The sequence below is a fragment of the Armigeres subalbatus genome, chromosome 2, assembly GCF_024139115.2.
Source record: "Armigeres subalbatus isolate Guangzhou_Male chromosome 2, GZ_Asu_2, whole genome shotgun sequence".
NCBI lineage: Eukaryota > Metazoa > Arthropoda > Insecta > Diptera > Culicidae > Armigeres > Armigeres subalbatus.
The window spans coordinates 266,030,895-266,047,181 of record NC_085140.1 but is presented as its reverse complement, the minus strand read 5'-3'; the positions used below and the strand labels follow the sequence as shown (position 1 = coordinate 266,047,181).

At 40.4% G+C, this 16,287-nt stretch overlaps 1 protein-coding gene across 2 annotated transcripts in view; it reads right to left on the bottom strand.

Annotated features, from left to right (window-relative positions):
• LOC134212183 (serine-rich adhesin for platelets-like) overlaps nucleotides 1–16,287 on the bottom strand; it is a 58,094-nt gene that overhangs the window by 20,108 nt on the left and 21,699 nt on the right. For both annotated transcript variants that reach the window (XR_009979210.1, XM_062689812.1), the window contains exons 2-5: nucleotides 7,684–7,873; nucleotides 7,160–7,343; nucleotides 1,526–7,090; nucleotides 800–1,408 (exon numbers count right to left, since the gene is read on the bottom strand). Coding sequence is in view for 1 of the 2 variants with exons in the window: in XM_062689812.1 (XP_062545796.1) it covers nucleotides 800–1,408; nucleotides 1,526–7,090; nucleotides 7,160–7,343; nucleotides 7,684–7,872 (6,547 nt within the window). In the remaining variant the exon portion in view is untranslated. The remainder of the gene's footprint in view (nucleotides 1–799; nucleotides 1,409–1,525; nucleotides 7,091–7,159; nucleotides 7,344–7,683; nucleotides 7,874–16,287) is intronic.

The following is a 16,287-nucleotide window of genomic DNA, read 5'->3' as shown; positions in this document are numbered from 1 at the left end:
CTGCTAGCGACACAATATCGGTTAAAGATAAGTGCCCGAGAAATGATTAAGTTTTTCGAACGATTTGTATTTTGGCAATAACTTCTGTTCTGTCCATTGTCCTAGCTGGCTAAAAAAACAATGGAATATGATTCTGCGTCGAATGCAACTTCTTGCGAGTGAATCGGTTGAATTTAATTGCCCGAAGATTAAGTGAGTTTTGAAACGATTTTTTTTGTATAAAAAATGTATTTTGGCCATAACTTCTGAGTCCATTGTCCTAGCTAGTCAATTTTCAAAAGGAAACATAAGACAAAAAACCCCGTTGAATGCAATTGCAAACATGCAAAAGAATGTATTTTGGCCATAGCTCCCAAGCCCATAGTCCAAGCAGGCCAATTTTTATTGGGAAACAATGGGACAGGTTTTTGCGTTAAATGCAACTTGTTGCGAGTAAATCGGTTGAGTACAGATACCTGAAAAATGAGTGAGTTTGAAATTCGAGTTATTGGCATAAAAAATTGTATTTTAGCCTTAACTTCCACTCTAAAGAATCATCACGTCATATTCACGTGGAAAATCATGTGACTGCCCTGTCTTGAACAAACGACGATTGTTTGCTCACCGGAAATTCACGTAACTTTTACTAAAAATATTGGTGAATATGGTGAATTTGGATTCGATGAAATGCTCGCTCGCTACCCAGCTACTTTTACGCAGAAGTAATACACGCATTTCATTACTCAAAGTATACCAGATATCTAGTTCAAGAACGGTCCAAATCAACGTATGTAGGTATGAAATAACAAAAAAGACTTACCAGCACTTCTCGTTTTCCGTCTTATTTCCGATATGGGACTAGGGGAAGCGTCGGATGCTGTCGCCGTAATAGCATTGACACCGGAACCAGAAGCTTTGCCGTCATTTGCTGCCACAGTTCCTTTCGTTGCGCTGGTGCCCGAATGCTGATGGTTCGCATGATTGCTTTTCTGGTGACTCAACGGGCCATGGTTCTGCGGTGAGTCGCGATGATTATCTGCCGTTCCACCACTAGCCGTGGTCGAAGTGTTTTGCAGGGCGTTCGCTTTCGCTTTACTATTCATAGCGGCAGTTGATAGTGTCGAGGTGGTCATACGATTGCTCCTTCGAGTACTGATTTTTTCGTCGGACGCTGCCGTAGCGTTTGAACCCGAGTTTACTGAAGGTACATTATGCGCGGTAGTCGTTCTACTAGTGTGGGCATTGGACTTATGAGAGGATGTAGAATTAGCTGAACCACTTGAACCGGCACTAGCGGTTGTCGCTGATGAAGATGCATTTTGCGAAGTGCCACTTGTTTTCAATCCAGCCGAAGCCTTATGATTACGAAGTATTTTTTCTTTTTCGTGCGATGTAGAAACAGTCGTAGACGAAGCTCCAGTAGTGACACCTGTTGTAGGGGAGGATGAGGAGTAGGTTGATGATGTTGTCGAAGTAGTGGTACAAGTGGTAGAAGTGGTAGTAGAAGAAGAACTTGATTTAGTTAGTTTAGTATTTCGAAATTTACCCGCAATCTCTATCAATGGCTCGTCGCTGTCCGAAGAATCCACAATTGTTTGAGTAGCAGCTGGCGTAACTGGCGTATTTGACGGAGGCGTTTCTGACGCATTTCTTCTTTGTTGAGCACTACGAACTGCGACAATTTTCTTCTGCCTTTCAGTTACAGCAACTGCTGCAACTGCAGCTTTTCGAGGCTTCTTTGTTCGACTCGGAAGAATGTCATCACTGACGCAAGACTGGTTCGAGCTTTCCGACCCTTGACGTTTGCGTTTATTAGTTTTCGGCAAAGTTTTTGGACTTAACCGATCTCCACTGACACTAACAGCCGTCGGTGTATTCAATGCAACTGCAGTTTGTTTCAAGGTGTTTTTAAGTCTCTCAGCAGCAGGTGAATCGATGGATGGGCTTTGCCTTGGTGGTTCAAGGGGACTCTCAAGCTTACTGGACGCTCGTGTTCTTATTCGATGCTCCGCCGAATCGGGGTGCAAGGGAATATCGATTGACAACGGTGAATGAATCTCTTGGTTCTGCTGTTTGTGAGTTTGATCCGGTTGATGTGGAACTTCGAGTTCGTTCGATTTTCCAGAATCATCCAGATCTATTATCTCAACCACCGACATAGGTGACGAATTGGAAGTCGGGCAGTTAGCAGCGGTGCGTCGCTCACGAGCTTTTTCGCTAGAATAGCTGTAGAGAGGAGGTTGCTCATGTCGTGGCTTCGGCTCAACTACAGCAACCGTACCATCAACGATGACATCTTTTTTTACAATGGCTACAGCCGCTTCCTGTGGCGTCGGTTTTTCATCCGCTTCCGGCGTAATCACTGGTTTTGCTTTCATGGAATTGCTACTACTGCTATCATTACAGCTATTATTAGTGCTGTTACTACAGCTTTGTTCCTCCTTTACACTACTAACGATAGCCTCCTCGGGATCATTTTTAATTACAGCTTTACATTCAACTATTTTACTATCACATTCGCTTTTTAAACTTAACACCTCCTTATTGCTACAACAATCCTCCAGTACGAGTTGCGTGGTATCCAGCTTGATCTCGGTCTTGTCCGTCAGATTATTGTTACTATTACTAGTGAGTATAACATTTGCTTCCCCTTTCTGTTGCTGCTGCTGTGTTTGTTGCTTATTTTCCGCATTTGCAAGCCAGTCTTCTGCCTCTTCTCCTTTGACCACGATTGCCGTAGAATCCTGCTGCTTAGGGGATGAATTTTCACTGGAAGACACTTCGATACTTTTCCCCTTCGCGGTTAAGTCATCTGACATAACAAGCTCATCGTCGTCGATGTCGTCCAAAATTTTGCTAAGACTCGTTCCGTCATACTTCAGCAGCGTCGCATGCTCTAGGAGATCCAACTCTTGCTGTTTGGTTTTCATCAACGTTGTATGATCTCCATTCAACTTAGCTGTTCGTTCGGTAAGCGCGATATCGTTCATCCCTTCCATCTTAGCTAATTCGGCTTCAATTTGGATGTATTCGTCCAAGTTGGTGTGACTGTTGTTATTGTTAATGCCGCTAGAGTCAAGTTTGGATGAATCTTTCGATTCTACTGCAGGTAGCGATTTGTCCTTAGGACTATCCATGCGAAGCAACTTGTTCGGCTCGTTCCCCTGTGGGCTATGCGACAACTGATGAGGACTTTTCTCCGATAAGGCATCCATGGATTCTATCCCACTGTCTTCTCCTTGTGCTTGAGATCCCGGAGATCCACGAACTCCTTGCGTCAAGAGATGTCCACTCGCTCCAGCTATCGTAGGAGGTTGCTGTTGATTGATAGATTGTTCTAAGGTAGGTGCAGGTGAATCGCCAGCTTTATCCGGCGGACGATTGTGATGATGCAGATGGGTGTTGTTTATTCGCTGATTGACGGACACTTCTGTACCTGAGGTAGTGATTGTGGTATTGCTATTTGATTTATTACTTTCATCGCCCTTCCCTTCTGTATCCCCGGTGGCCACATCAGCATCGCCTTTCCCCGATAATTTGCCACTTTTCGACGTTTCTGGCGAAGGAGATGACGACGGCTGTTTTGAGGACTGCGTCGAGCTCTTAGTATTTGGTGCAGCTGCCAGAGCTCCAGGCGATGACACGGACGACGTCGTTGGGCTCGACTGCGCTGGCTTTATGGAGTTTTTACTGGTGCTAATGCATTTGCCAAACGCGCTGTTGTTGGTACTGTTGTTCGTGCTGGAGCTCTTCAAGTTTTTTGCTGACGATGTTGCCGCTGCTAATAGGGACGAATGAGGTAACGTTCCTACATTGGTCGACCCTATAGGTCCACTTGCTGTGGAGGAGATCAGTGTCTCATAGAATTCATTAATTTCGTTTATGCTAGTGGCTGCACTGCTGCTGCTACTGTTATTTGCACTTATACTCGGTTCATCATTTAGCTGTTGATTTACATTCGAACCGGCGCTCAATCGGCGCTTCTTCTCAGGACACATCAATCCATTGGGACTCGAAACCAGGTCCTGTGCCGATCGCTTGTGTTGTTGATCGGAGCCCAAGAGCTCATTTGGAGCCAACGATTGATTCAGATCTTCTGTTTTATTCGATTTTGTGTTAAGACCGGTAACAGCGACTAGCGCAGATACTGAGCTACTACTGCCGCTGTTTCCAATACTATTGTGGTTGTGATGATTCGGTGAGGATGGCATTGAAGAGGGTCCGGAACCAAGTGACGAGGCCGATTCATCGAGTTTCAATCGAATGCTGGCGTCACTCGTCATTACTACCGTTAGACGACCGTCCGTGGAATGGCTACTCCGCTTTATTGAACTTTTTCTACTCAGCTGGAAATTATTCCCATCGCTATCTTCCTCACCCCCACTTTGACTCTTTTTCCGATCCTTTCTCGAGTTCTTTATCACCACAGAATTTTTACCGCGTAAGCTGATGTGTAAAGGGGGTACTCGAAGCTCCTCGCCAGCGGGAGAGTGCGTTTGTAGGCTAGAGCTACTTGCGCTGCTGATACCGGCACTATTGTTTGTACCGGCAAAACTACTCCCGATAGCTGGCTGAGACAGTGAATGGTGCAATTGATGAGGCGTTACACTGCCAACAGGTACGGACGATGAGGAAGAAGAGAGCGAACTCGAAGACAATGAAGTCTGCAATAACGTCGAACCAATATTTACAGCCGACGGATTAGAAAGAGTTCCCATCCCGCTAAGCGTTCCGGGTATTCCTCCTAGCACTTGTGATGATTGCACTTTTTTACTACTGGTCAAACCACTGCTGCTTCCGACGCCACCGATGATCGGATTGGAATGCACCAAACTTACACTGATGGCTTCGGGCTTTTCAAGTTTCAATCTTAGTTTGATTTTTTCTTGACTGCCGGGAGATTCACCACCACTTTCCGAGGCTACAATTTTCGCTTTAGTTTTAACTTGTTTCAACGAGGATGATTTCTTCTCCCGGGGTTTCTTTTCTTTATTTTTCGTTCCGTCTTTTAGCTTCTCCTTCTTCAGTTTAGCAGGTTTCCCTATCTTTCCCAATGTGGTGTTCATTACCCCAGTTGACGTGTTGGTGAACACACTCGAAGAAGCTCCATCCATCGTATTGGACCGTTCCGTGTCGCTGACGTCGGATGTGAACTTCGAAAAGCCGGTACTACAGGACGTGTCATCGTCCGAATATAACGAATTCGACATTTCCGAACTGAATAATTCCGGAAAATTTTTCATCGCATCGTCGTCATTTTCTTCTGTTTCTTCCACCTGTGTTTCCTCCAGCTCACCGGTGAGTGGGTTTATAAGAAACTGTTGCTTCCACCTTCGTTCCGTCTTTGCTAGCGCACCCGCTGATGTGAGAGGTTGCTCGAGATCAAGGTCCAGCCCATCCAGAAAAGCTCCCTCCAGATCGGCAGAGTTTAACGTTGGTAAAAGTGAATCCAAATCGTTTTTCCCCAAATCGGGAAGATCGGATATACCCAGCAGATCACCGCCAGTTGCACCTTGTTGGGGGTTTTTAACCAATTGTTGCTGACTTAGATTGTATTGCATCTGATACCGGGTGAATTCCTGGTAGCTGGAATTAGTCGCAGAATCCATGGAGTGCACAGGTGCAGTCCATCGCGGATTAAATGGCTGTTGTTGTGGTTGTTGTTGAGATGCCTGAGGTGCAGATGGCTGCCTGAAGGAAACATTTTGCTGCTGTTGTTGTTGGATTGGAAACCGGCTTAAGCTTAACTGGGAATGCGTTTGTTGTGGCTGCGACGGATGGGGTGGTCGAAGCAGTTCATGCTGCTGTTGAACCATTCCAGCTCGGGCCAACTGCGGTCTTAGAGGTTGCTGAGCGGAAGGCCTTACTACGGTAGCCCCACTGGGGCCGAGATTAAATCTTGGTTGTTGTTGTTGTTGTACACTAACATTTTTGTGTGAAGAAGGCACTGACATTGGTGGAGTTACTAGAGAAGGCGGCACATTTAAAACATTCTGATTGTTACTAGCGGTATTGTTTATGTTACTACTGTTTGCTGTTATGCTAAGATTAGTGTTAGCACTAGCACTTATCGTTGATCCGGTGACAACTGTCCCGGTCGTCGTCGCTAAAACACCAGCGTTGCTGTTGTTCACCAATATTGTCTGTTGTGTATTCACGACACTATTTGTGGCCACAGTAGCAGATATCGTCTGTGTCACTGCCACTGAGATGCTACCACTATTTGCATTCACTGGATTCACTGGATTATTACTATTTGTCACAATACACGATGTCTTCTGATGACCAGTATTATTCACATTCAGTATATTATCGTTAGTAGCATTCACTAAAGTCGAATTCGACACAATTCCTGTTACACCAGACACTTTCACAACGCTTGCACTCGTCCCACTGGCCGCTAATAGTTCTTGTTTAACGAGTGGCACTGTTTTCGACGATCCGGCTGCTGCTATTTGAGTAATAGCACTTTCGTTTTGGAGCAAATTCACCAACAGGGGACTAGTCATTGCTACGTTTCCGACCGATGCAGTGGAATTTGTTCCGGCCGATCCAGTCGTCGATGACGGTCCACTCTTCACCGTCGCCATTGCCGTTTGATACGATGGTGGAGGAGGCGGTGGTGGTGGTGGAGTTGGTGCAACAAAATGACTACTACCGGACACCAAAGATGTTTTAGCTACTCCACTGGGACCAGCCGTGGGACCCATTCCGAGTGTATTCTCTCGTCGCTGGATAACCCTCGCTTGAGTCATACTTTCGAAAGGATATTCATTGCTCTCCACCACATTTGGCACATGCGCAGGCAGTTTGCCGTCCATTGGACAAATTGTATTGGGCGACTTGAAGACTGTGCCTTCCGCTGCTAGAGGACCATTAACCATCGTTGCCGTTGTAGTGGCAACCGAGGCGATAGGTTTTGGCTGAATGGGAGGAGTAGCTTTCGAAGGGCCGGCCACGGCATCCTGAGTCAGCGTTGGTGGCTGATTCCCCTGTTGCAGTTGAGTATGCTGGTGTTGTTGTTGCTGTTGTTGGGAGAGTATTCGGGTTAACTCTCCTAAGCCACTTGATGCACTACTACCAGAACTTGGTCCCGCCGTGGTGGAATTATCTGTATGGAGGAAAAACAATATACATTAGTTCTTTCCTTTTTTCGATGATTTATCAACATGGAACATACCCGTTGTCAAAACGATTTCTTGACCCACAAGTCTGAGAGATAACACGGTGTCTCCTTCTAACTGAACGGACAGTATACCGAGGGCTCGCAATGCGCTGTTTCCTTCTGCAGCAAGCTTCCGTAGCTTCACGGCCGCCTCTTTGGGAATGGACAAAGTGACACGCACGCTGTTCCATGGTTCCACCTGCAAATATGTAATGAGTGAGAAACGTTAGATTGCCTTTTTACTGTCCGACTACCCCACTTTTTCTTTTGGTTTTTAAAACAAAAAAAGCATTTTTTGAGGCCACGGATTTTCATAGAAGCATAGTCAAATTTACTGTCGAAAAGTTTTATTCAGAGATAAAAAAAATGCTTCAAATGTCTAGGAAATTTAATTGAATTAGTATTGCCAGCAAAGTACGTTGAAGAGATGATCCATACAAAAAAGGATGTTTTATATAAATTATGTTATAAAAATAATAATTGTGTATGGAAAGTTTGGGAAGTGGGCATTCCAACATGTGTTCGGCTGCAAAACTTACCTTGTCCACCTTAAGTCCACCGTTATCCGTTGGTTCGTCGACCAGCGTGGTAAGTTTCGCAACCAGACAGTCTAGTCGCGATTGAAAATCGGGATCGTGGAGGTTTCCCTCGCAAATGACAACCGCCTTTAGGGTGCTGCTGTTATTGGCGTTGATGCTCGTTTGATCACCGTCGCTATCGGCCGCCATTCTGGTCGTGAGGAACGGGTGATGTGTTTGAAGATTTCAACAGAGGGAAATAAAAAGAAAATGTTCATGTTATTTATTGACATTTAGTAGTATTAATTGATAGTAGTTTGTCCTTGTGCAAAAACATTGGTCTAGTAGATTGACTTTGAAGTATATTTACAGCAAATTTTACCAATCCGATAAAAGTAGAAAAAGGTATGCTTGCTTATTGGAACTTTCACATAAGGCCGAAATAATCAAGAGCTGAAAAATTACGAGAAACAGATGTTAATGGAAGAATTCACGTTTGACGAAAATGGAGGCACAAACGGAACTCTTCTTGTAATTTGCTTTCTTTCAATTTTGATTCAGATTTTTCATTTTTTTTCCGCACTGCACAACAAATTTGAAGGTAGAATGGAAAGGAATAAGACTTTATTTATTGTTCTTAGTTTTTGCATTTGGTTTTTCATTCTTGCCAAAGTTACTTCTATATTCTTTATTCTTCTATATCTCTTCTTCCTTCTTTATTTAACTGGCATCAGTCTTTTTTTCATCTTTCTACTTTTCTCTTCTTTCTTTCTACTTCCTTTTTCCTCTTTTATTCTTCTTCCTTCATCTTCCTCGTTCCTGTATCCTCCTTCTTTCTTTTTTTACCTGCTTCCTGCTTCCTTTTTACCTTCTTCCCTTCAACTCTTTTCTTATTCTTCCTTCCTTATTTCTTTTTCCTTCTTTCTTTTTCCCTTTTTCGTCTTACTCCTTCCTTATCTCTTGTTATTTCTTTCTTCCTGTTTTCCTCTCCCTTCTTTTTTCTTCCTTTTTCCTTCCATATTCCTTTTACTTTTACATTCTTCTTCCTTATAAGTTCTTCCACTTTTCCTCTTCATTCTTCCGTCTTTCAACTACTTTCTTCAATCTTCTGCTTATTTTTTCATCTTCTTTCTTTTTTGTTCCTATTATCTTCTGCCTACTTCCTTCGCCCTTCTTTCTTCCTTCTTCATTTTTCCTCCTTATTCCTTCATTCATCCGTCTTTCTTCTTCATTGTTTCTACCTTTTATTTCCTTTTTCCTTATTTATTCTTTATTTTTCATTCTTCAATATTTAATTTTTAATATCTTTTATTATTTGTTCTTCACTTTTTTATTTTCAATTCCTTATTGTTTATTCATTATTCACTATAACCACTCAAATTGTACTTCATCGAACTGTTGGGATTCATTGCATCCCACCAATTTTAACCTTCTGATACTTTCAGCCTTTCGTAGGACACCTTGTTTATGAGCTAAGAGGTAAATACTTATTCTAACGATAGTACATTGGAAAATGATTGATTTTGTGATTGCAGTTGTGCATTTATTTTAATCGTGTTAGAGTGATCGCCTAAACGTTACGTGCACTTGGGGTCTGTCTCATATCACGAATTAAACTAAAAAGTGACAGTTGAATCAATAAATAGTTACCCTTGGTGGTCCTACCCAGAAATGCCAATAGATATCTATCGATAAAAGATACGATACCGGCCTAAAAAATACAATTGATCTGCATCTGAATTGGTTATTTGATAATTATTGAACTGTCACTTTCATATGCAGAAAAAGTGACCAAATAGTGACTTTTAATTTCATTTGCATTGACAGAAATGGACTTTTATTTGAAGTTAATGCTGAAACAAATAATTTTCAAAAATTATGTCTCTCCCTAATATCTTTTGGTCAAAAATTTCAATTTGAATGGGCAGTAAATTCTAAAAAAATATGAATTGCCAAAACATTATTCAACGAATCCGATGAAAAGGAAGTTGGTTTTATTTGATTCTTTCCACCTCTGGAAAAGCACAACTTTGAGGCAAGTCATACAGAATAATGTGCAATAATGTTTATTATGGATTCGAACTTATTCGGAAAATCCTCAATTGTGTTCAACAATAGCACTTTTTTATGACAGACATTTATATAATTAACTTTTAGACATAAATTCAATTCGACTCACATAGTTTATAAATCTGAAACCCAAGAATTATTTCAAAACCCGAAGATTTTTTTTAGGACTTTAAAAAGCCTAAACAAGAAGTTCTAACTACCAACCAATAAATTATTGATTTTCCTCGATAGAATATCCATCGTTAAAACTCCATATTAAATGTTTAAAACAGAATATATTTTGAAAAAATTCTTACACACTCAGTTTTTAATTCTGCAGCTTGGCAAAAATCCGCACAGCCGTCTGCCCAGCAAAATAAAAACTGATATCCCGGCAAAAATGACGTGTGTTAGCTGATTTTTGGAAAATTATTTGCTGATTTTCAGCAATTTTGACAGAAGTCTCGGCAAAAAACATGTTTGCTGGGGCACGGCTGTGCGAAACTCGGTAAAAGTTTAACATTTTGCTGAGATCCCGGTAAAAAAAAAGTGTGTAAGTATTTATCTGAGCAGATGTCGAGAGACCGTTCATTTTGCTCCTTACAGAAACATCAATCTCTCTATAGGGATCCCTTACACACTAAATTTTCCTTTCTGCAGCTCGGCAAAAATCCGCGCAGCCGTGAGCCCAGCAAAATAAATACTGATATCCCGGCAAAAATGATGTGCAGTATTGCAGTATCAATCAGAGTGGCAAATTTCTCCATTTTGTTTTGAAAATGAATATTTTTATTTCATTTTTCAAAATATATAAGTGTTTGTTATAAAAAAAAAGCTGAAAAGCTTGTTTGTTTTGAGTATGCCTCAATGAGCATTAGAGCAAGATCTCGCTCACTAATGATTTCCCCGAAACAACAGGAAGTGTATCTAAAATTAAAAAGATCAATCTGAATATTCAATAGTTTAAAACCACTTTATCAATTAATAAAGTGTAGAGTTTAACAGTTTTTGAAAGAGGTTTTTCAAAATCAGCCGAGTCAACTATTGGCTTTGTGAATTTATTTAGATCCTAAATCCGCTGTGCCCATCCTGCTTTCATTACTATATACCCAATCATAAACTGTGACACAAAACCTCTTCAATTAATCGCTGTTGAAAATCCAATGACAACACCGAGATTCACAGCGAATCTGGAGTCACGAAGTTCCGAACAGCGTTCGGGCCAAAAAGTACTAAGTGGTCATTTTTTAAAAATTCGTTATTTCATGTCCGTCGTGAATAAAGCATCTTGCGACGGATAAAGTTTCAATTTTTTCAACATTTTTTTCACATTTCACGACGATGCTCACGGAACATAGTCAAAAGTTTCAAAATAGTTAAAAATAGTGACTTTTTCCGAGAAAAAGTGACTTTAGTGACTTGAGATGGAAAAAAGAGACTTTTTAGTGACTGAGCCGAAAAAAGTGACTAAGTCATTAAAAAGTGTCCCGCTACCAGACCTGCATTCAGTACTTATTAACTACGAGGATTCCAATCCATGTTACTATTTTTGCATTCGTATATCATGAGGCTAACAAGATGATACTTTTTATGTTCAGGGAAGTCGAGAAAATTTCCACCTTGAAAATGTTAGAGACCGGACCGGGAGGGCATAATATAGAAAAAAGAAATCAGAATCTTGCAAAAAATATATTAGACATGATGGTTTCGCAGCATGGGTGAAAGAAAAAATGACAGTTGTGTGTGCTTCCGTATCGAATGATGTGCCCTTGAAAACGCGAGTACATTGAAAATATGGGCTCGGTCAGGAGTGACCTTACGGACGTTCAAATCTTCAAGGTTCCTCTCCTTCTTCGTTTTGACAGTATAAGTGCTAGGAATAAAAAGTAGTAAAATCTACAATATGTAGTTACTACTTTGTAGTGAGGTCAACAAATAGTTAAGTTGCTTTGGTATGAATAAAAAACTTTTTCTTTATTATTTTTAAACAACCAACAAATTAAAAAAATCCGTTTGAGAAACCGCGTGAAAACAACACGCATCCGCGTAAAAAGCAACCCTAGCGTATAAGTTTTGATAGATATTCGTAACGCGTCATTTTTTATGATGAATGACGATAATTTTAGTTCTTAAACATCGTTTACAATAAGGGCAAAATCAAAACCAGATGATGGAATAACTTTGTAGCAAGCTCTTGAGCAGATTACAAATGTGTAGTATTTACTGCGTTTATTCATATCAACTACCAAACAAGTTCCATAAACGAGGTATGTTTAAAAATTGTAGTAAAGTGAACGTGCTTTTATTCATACCGTTTTGCTACAAAAGTAGTAAATGCTACATATTTTGTAGTAAAGTGTGGATTACTACTTTTTATTCATACGGGCCGTGTCGACCTAAATCCAAGAATAAAATTTCCTGACTTGCAAGGCAACCTCTCAAATTGCAAAAAAAAATCTCTCAAGAATATGAAATTATTGTGATTTTAATGAATAGTGAGAATAGTTGTTTGATGCGTTCAAAGTAGATTCTCTTGAAATGTGAAAAACTAGGTCAAAAATACTGGATGGGAAACTGAAAAATAATAAAATATCATTAGGCCCTGAAATAAACCTTAGGAATCTGAAAAATAAGGATGGATCTATTATTAATATATTAAAGTTGATTATGAAGAACCGTTTTCCTGGATCGATTATGTGCGTGAATCCAGTTCTAGTCTTGGGACGAATAGCACAGGTCTGGGGCCCTCCTTAGCCGTGTGGTAAGACGCGCGGCTACAAAGCAAGACCATGCTGAGGATGGCTGGGTTCGATTCCCAGTGCCGGTCTAGGCAATTTTCGGATTGCAAATTGTCTCGACTTCCCTGGGCAAGTATCATCGTGTTAGCCTCATGATATACGAATGCAAAAATGGTAACCTGGCTTAGAAACCTCGCAGTTAATAACTGTGGAAGTGCTTAATGAACATTAAGCTGCGAGGCGGCTCTGTCCCAGTGTGGGGACGTAATGCCAATAAGAAGAAGAAGAAGAAGCACAGGTCTGGTATTTAGTATAAAACAAGAATAAGAAAAAAAGTTTGATTTTTTATAAATTTCTTTTGTATTCCATAAATATGTTTTAAACCTTTCATTTACTTCTATCAATAGCGTAAAATTACAAACGAAGAACATATCACAAAGGCAACTAAATTTTCCAGTGAAACATCTTAATTTTTTTAATAATTTTATAATTATTATTTACAAACATTGCTGATAGATACCAAACAGTCAATTCGATGCAAAAGGATTGATCTGGCGACGGAATGTACTCAAGAAACATTTGACGAACTAGAAAACTCACACTTGGGAAACTTCTTTGAAATATATTTTAGGTAACTTTTTGAGACCCAATAATTTTTGTTAGAAATAACAGTATTCTATTCAAAACTCAATTGACTTTTTCAAAAAAAATCTTTACAAATCTATATTTTATTTAGAAAATCTGTATAAAATCGGTTATCTGTATGAAGTCTGTATTGACATTAACAAGTCTGTAAAATACAGATAAATCTGTATATATGACAGCCCTGTTGCGGTATGGTAATATAACGACCAAAATTTTTGAGGTGACAAAATCGGATTAAAAACCTGATAAAATAGGGATCAATCGGTGTGTGACTAAATCGGTTAATGCTGTATAATAATTTGTCCTATAAATATGTAAGAAAATATTTTTCAATTTTAGACTTAGATATACTTTTGCCTTTCATTGGAGAGAAATCATGTCGGCACAAACAGTTCAAAAGGGCGAAACTGCTTTAGTTCTCTCTTTTACTCTCCCGCTGATCTTATGCAACGCAAATAGTGACGTCACTATTTGCGTTGCATAAGATCAGCGGGAGAGTAAAAGAGAGAACTAGTGGCACGCAGCGCTAATCTGCGCCACCTTAGTAAAGTCTAGCTCATTGATTTGAACTCACCCTCGCAATCCAACACCACTGATGGAGGCAGCGACTCCTCTTCTTTCATTGGCGCTGGATTGCTTGGATGGACAGTCAGTGGACACACATTAGTCCACCAGCGATGTGAGAAGCTTTTGTTTACAAATACAGTTTCGCCCTTTTGAAATGTTGGATCCGAATTGTGTATTTTCCTACGGTTTCCCGACTTTTCCCGCTGATCTCAAATTCCTGTGCTTTTTCCGAATATTTAATAAACTAATCTGATCTGCGAGATTGTCGTCCAATTTTCTGTCTTCAGGAGAGATGAATTTGTTTTTCAATTTTGTTTTGTAAATAAATAAAAAAAATGTGCATAAAATTACAAAAATCAAATTAAATTAACAAGCGAGTTATGAAATAAAGAGCCGAAACAGCAGACTTTTTTGAAAAATAATGCGCGATGCAGAAAAGTCCATTCTTTGCCCATGACCAACTTATCGTAAGCGTATTTGCGAAAGAAAATCAAACACTCGCATCTATTAGCTGAAACTGCTTTCACGATAAATACGGCTTAATGGTATGAAAATAAAGGGTATTGGGCTCAAAAACTCTAATCGTTTAGAGTAGTTGTGCTATTAAAGGCAATATTATTTTATAATAGGAACTCCTCAAAAGATAAGTCAATCAACAAAAGTTTACGCAACTCCAACATCCGCTCGGTTTGATTGAAACTTTCGCCTCCCTCTGTGCATCCACAAGCTTCACTAAACCACTGGAATATTCTTACCGGAACCACCAACACCATCTTGCTCATAGATATTGTGTGTGCATGAGAATAGATGGAAAATGACAACGACGGCGACAAAGTGCATGGAGCGGGTCAACAGGGAACTTGCAACGCAAACGGGGCTCGGCAAGGGACTCTATCCGGTTTCTGGAGAGGGTGTATTCACCCATGAAGCAAACAAAATAAATGTCCCCATAATGCGTTTTTATTGCGGATCAAGCTCTGTCACTCGGGTAGTGCACCAAGTCGATCGGTCAGGATGGCTTAAAGCGCGGCTAGTGCGTCCAATCAGCCGACCTTTTTGCTGCGGCGAACACAAACACAAGCCACCCGTCAATATTACTATCTTATATTACTGTGGCTAGTAGCTCCTCTATTCCCGAGGCTGCCTGCCACCCAACACTCGCATACACATTTGCACGGCAGAGGCAATACCATCTCTCACGACTCACTGGTCTGGTCAGAGTCCGTCTCACCCCATTTCTGCGTAGCCCATACAAAAAAAAAGGCACAACAACGGCAGAAAAAGAAGATTTCCCGTCCCGTTGGTTCCATTCATTGCGCGGTGAGGAAAGGTTCCTCCTCTGCGCTGGTCGCCGTCGTCGCCGGAGAGCTCAGTCAGTGCCGAGACCGAGAGTCATGTCATATAGGTCTTTGCTGCTACTGCTGTGGTTCTTGTTGTTGTTGCTGGTGGTACTACTGCAACTACTATGCTGACTTATTTCAACGCTGTGGTGGCGCTACAGAACGGGTGTCTCGCGGTTCTTTTCCACTTTTAATCCGCAGTTTTTTTTTTACTATAACCCATTCATACGACAAAGGCAAACGCGCGCTTGCCAATTGTAATGTGTGTGTGCGTGAAAACGTCCACCACGATATAAAAAATATCAATGAACATAAGGCTCTTGAAAATCTTTTACTGAATTGATATGAGTTGTCGAAAAGTGTTCATAGCCTGTGAATATTTTTTCCTAGGACATATTGTTAGTAAAAGTAGCGGCCCGAGCTTAATGTTTTCATACAAGAAGTATTAATCAAATTATTTTTACAATGAAGACTTTTAAAAACAATCCGATATACTAGCTTTGGATTCCACTACCGGGCCATTGCCGATGTAGTCAGCACTTCATAGTTATTAGCTGCGTGTTTTTTCTATGCCAATTTATCATTTATGCATTCTTATATGTGCTATGTACTTAGAGAGTTGAGAAAATTTCCTAGACCAGATCTGGATTCTTACCGTCACCTTCAACATGATTTGCCTTGTAGCTGCACCTTATCACAAAGCTACAAAAAGCTACAGCCCTTCTGATCGTGGCAGAATTTATGATTGTATTTTGTTTTTCATTAGTCAACATGATGATGTCTAGTCTGATAATTGACCTTTCTTTCTAACTACTTTTAAAATCGAAAACAAAGACTGAAAAAGTGCTACACGTGGAAACCGGCCTGAAGAATTGGTTTAAAATCGGACGAGTTGGATAAATCTCGCTTAACTTTTCAAAAGGTCCTAAGTAACATTTTTTTCATGAATTAATTTGAGTACTGCAATCAAAAGCTTTCATGTTTTTATGTTGATTGCGCTATTCAAATTAAATCATGAAAAAAATGTTACTTAGGTCCTTTTGAAAAGTTAAGCGAGAAATACTAAAGAGTGTTGCAAAATATCGAATGGCCTTTAGTCCGATAAATCTGGACAACAATGGCCCAAGCGTCCAAGTCTTATTTACTTCACATGATCATTCTTAAAATAAATCTAGTTGATGCAGAAAACAATCAGGTTCAACCTTATCGAGTCACATTGCATAGCAATGTGTTGTCGAATGTAACTACTGCTTCAATACCGATTTTACATTACATCATCAAAATAT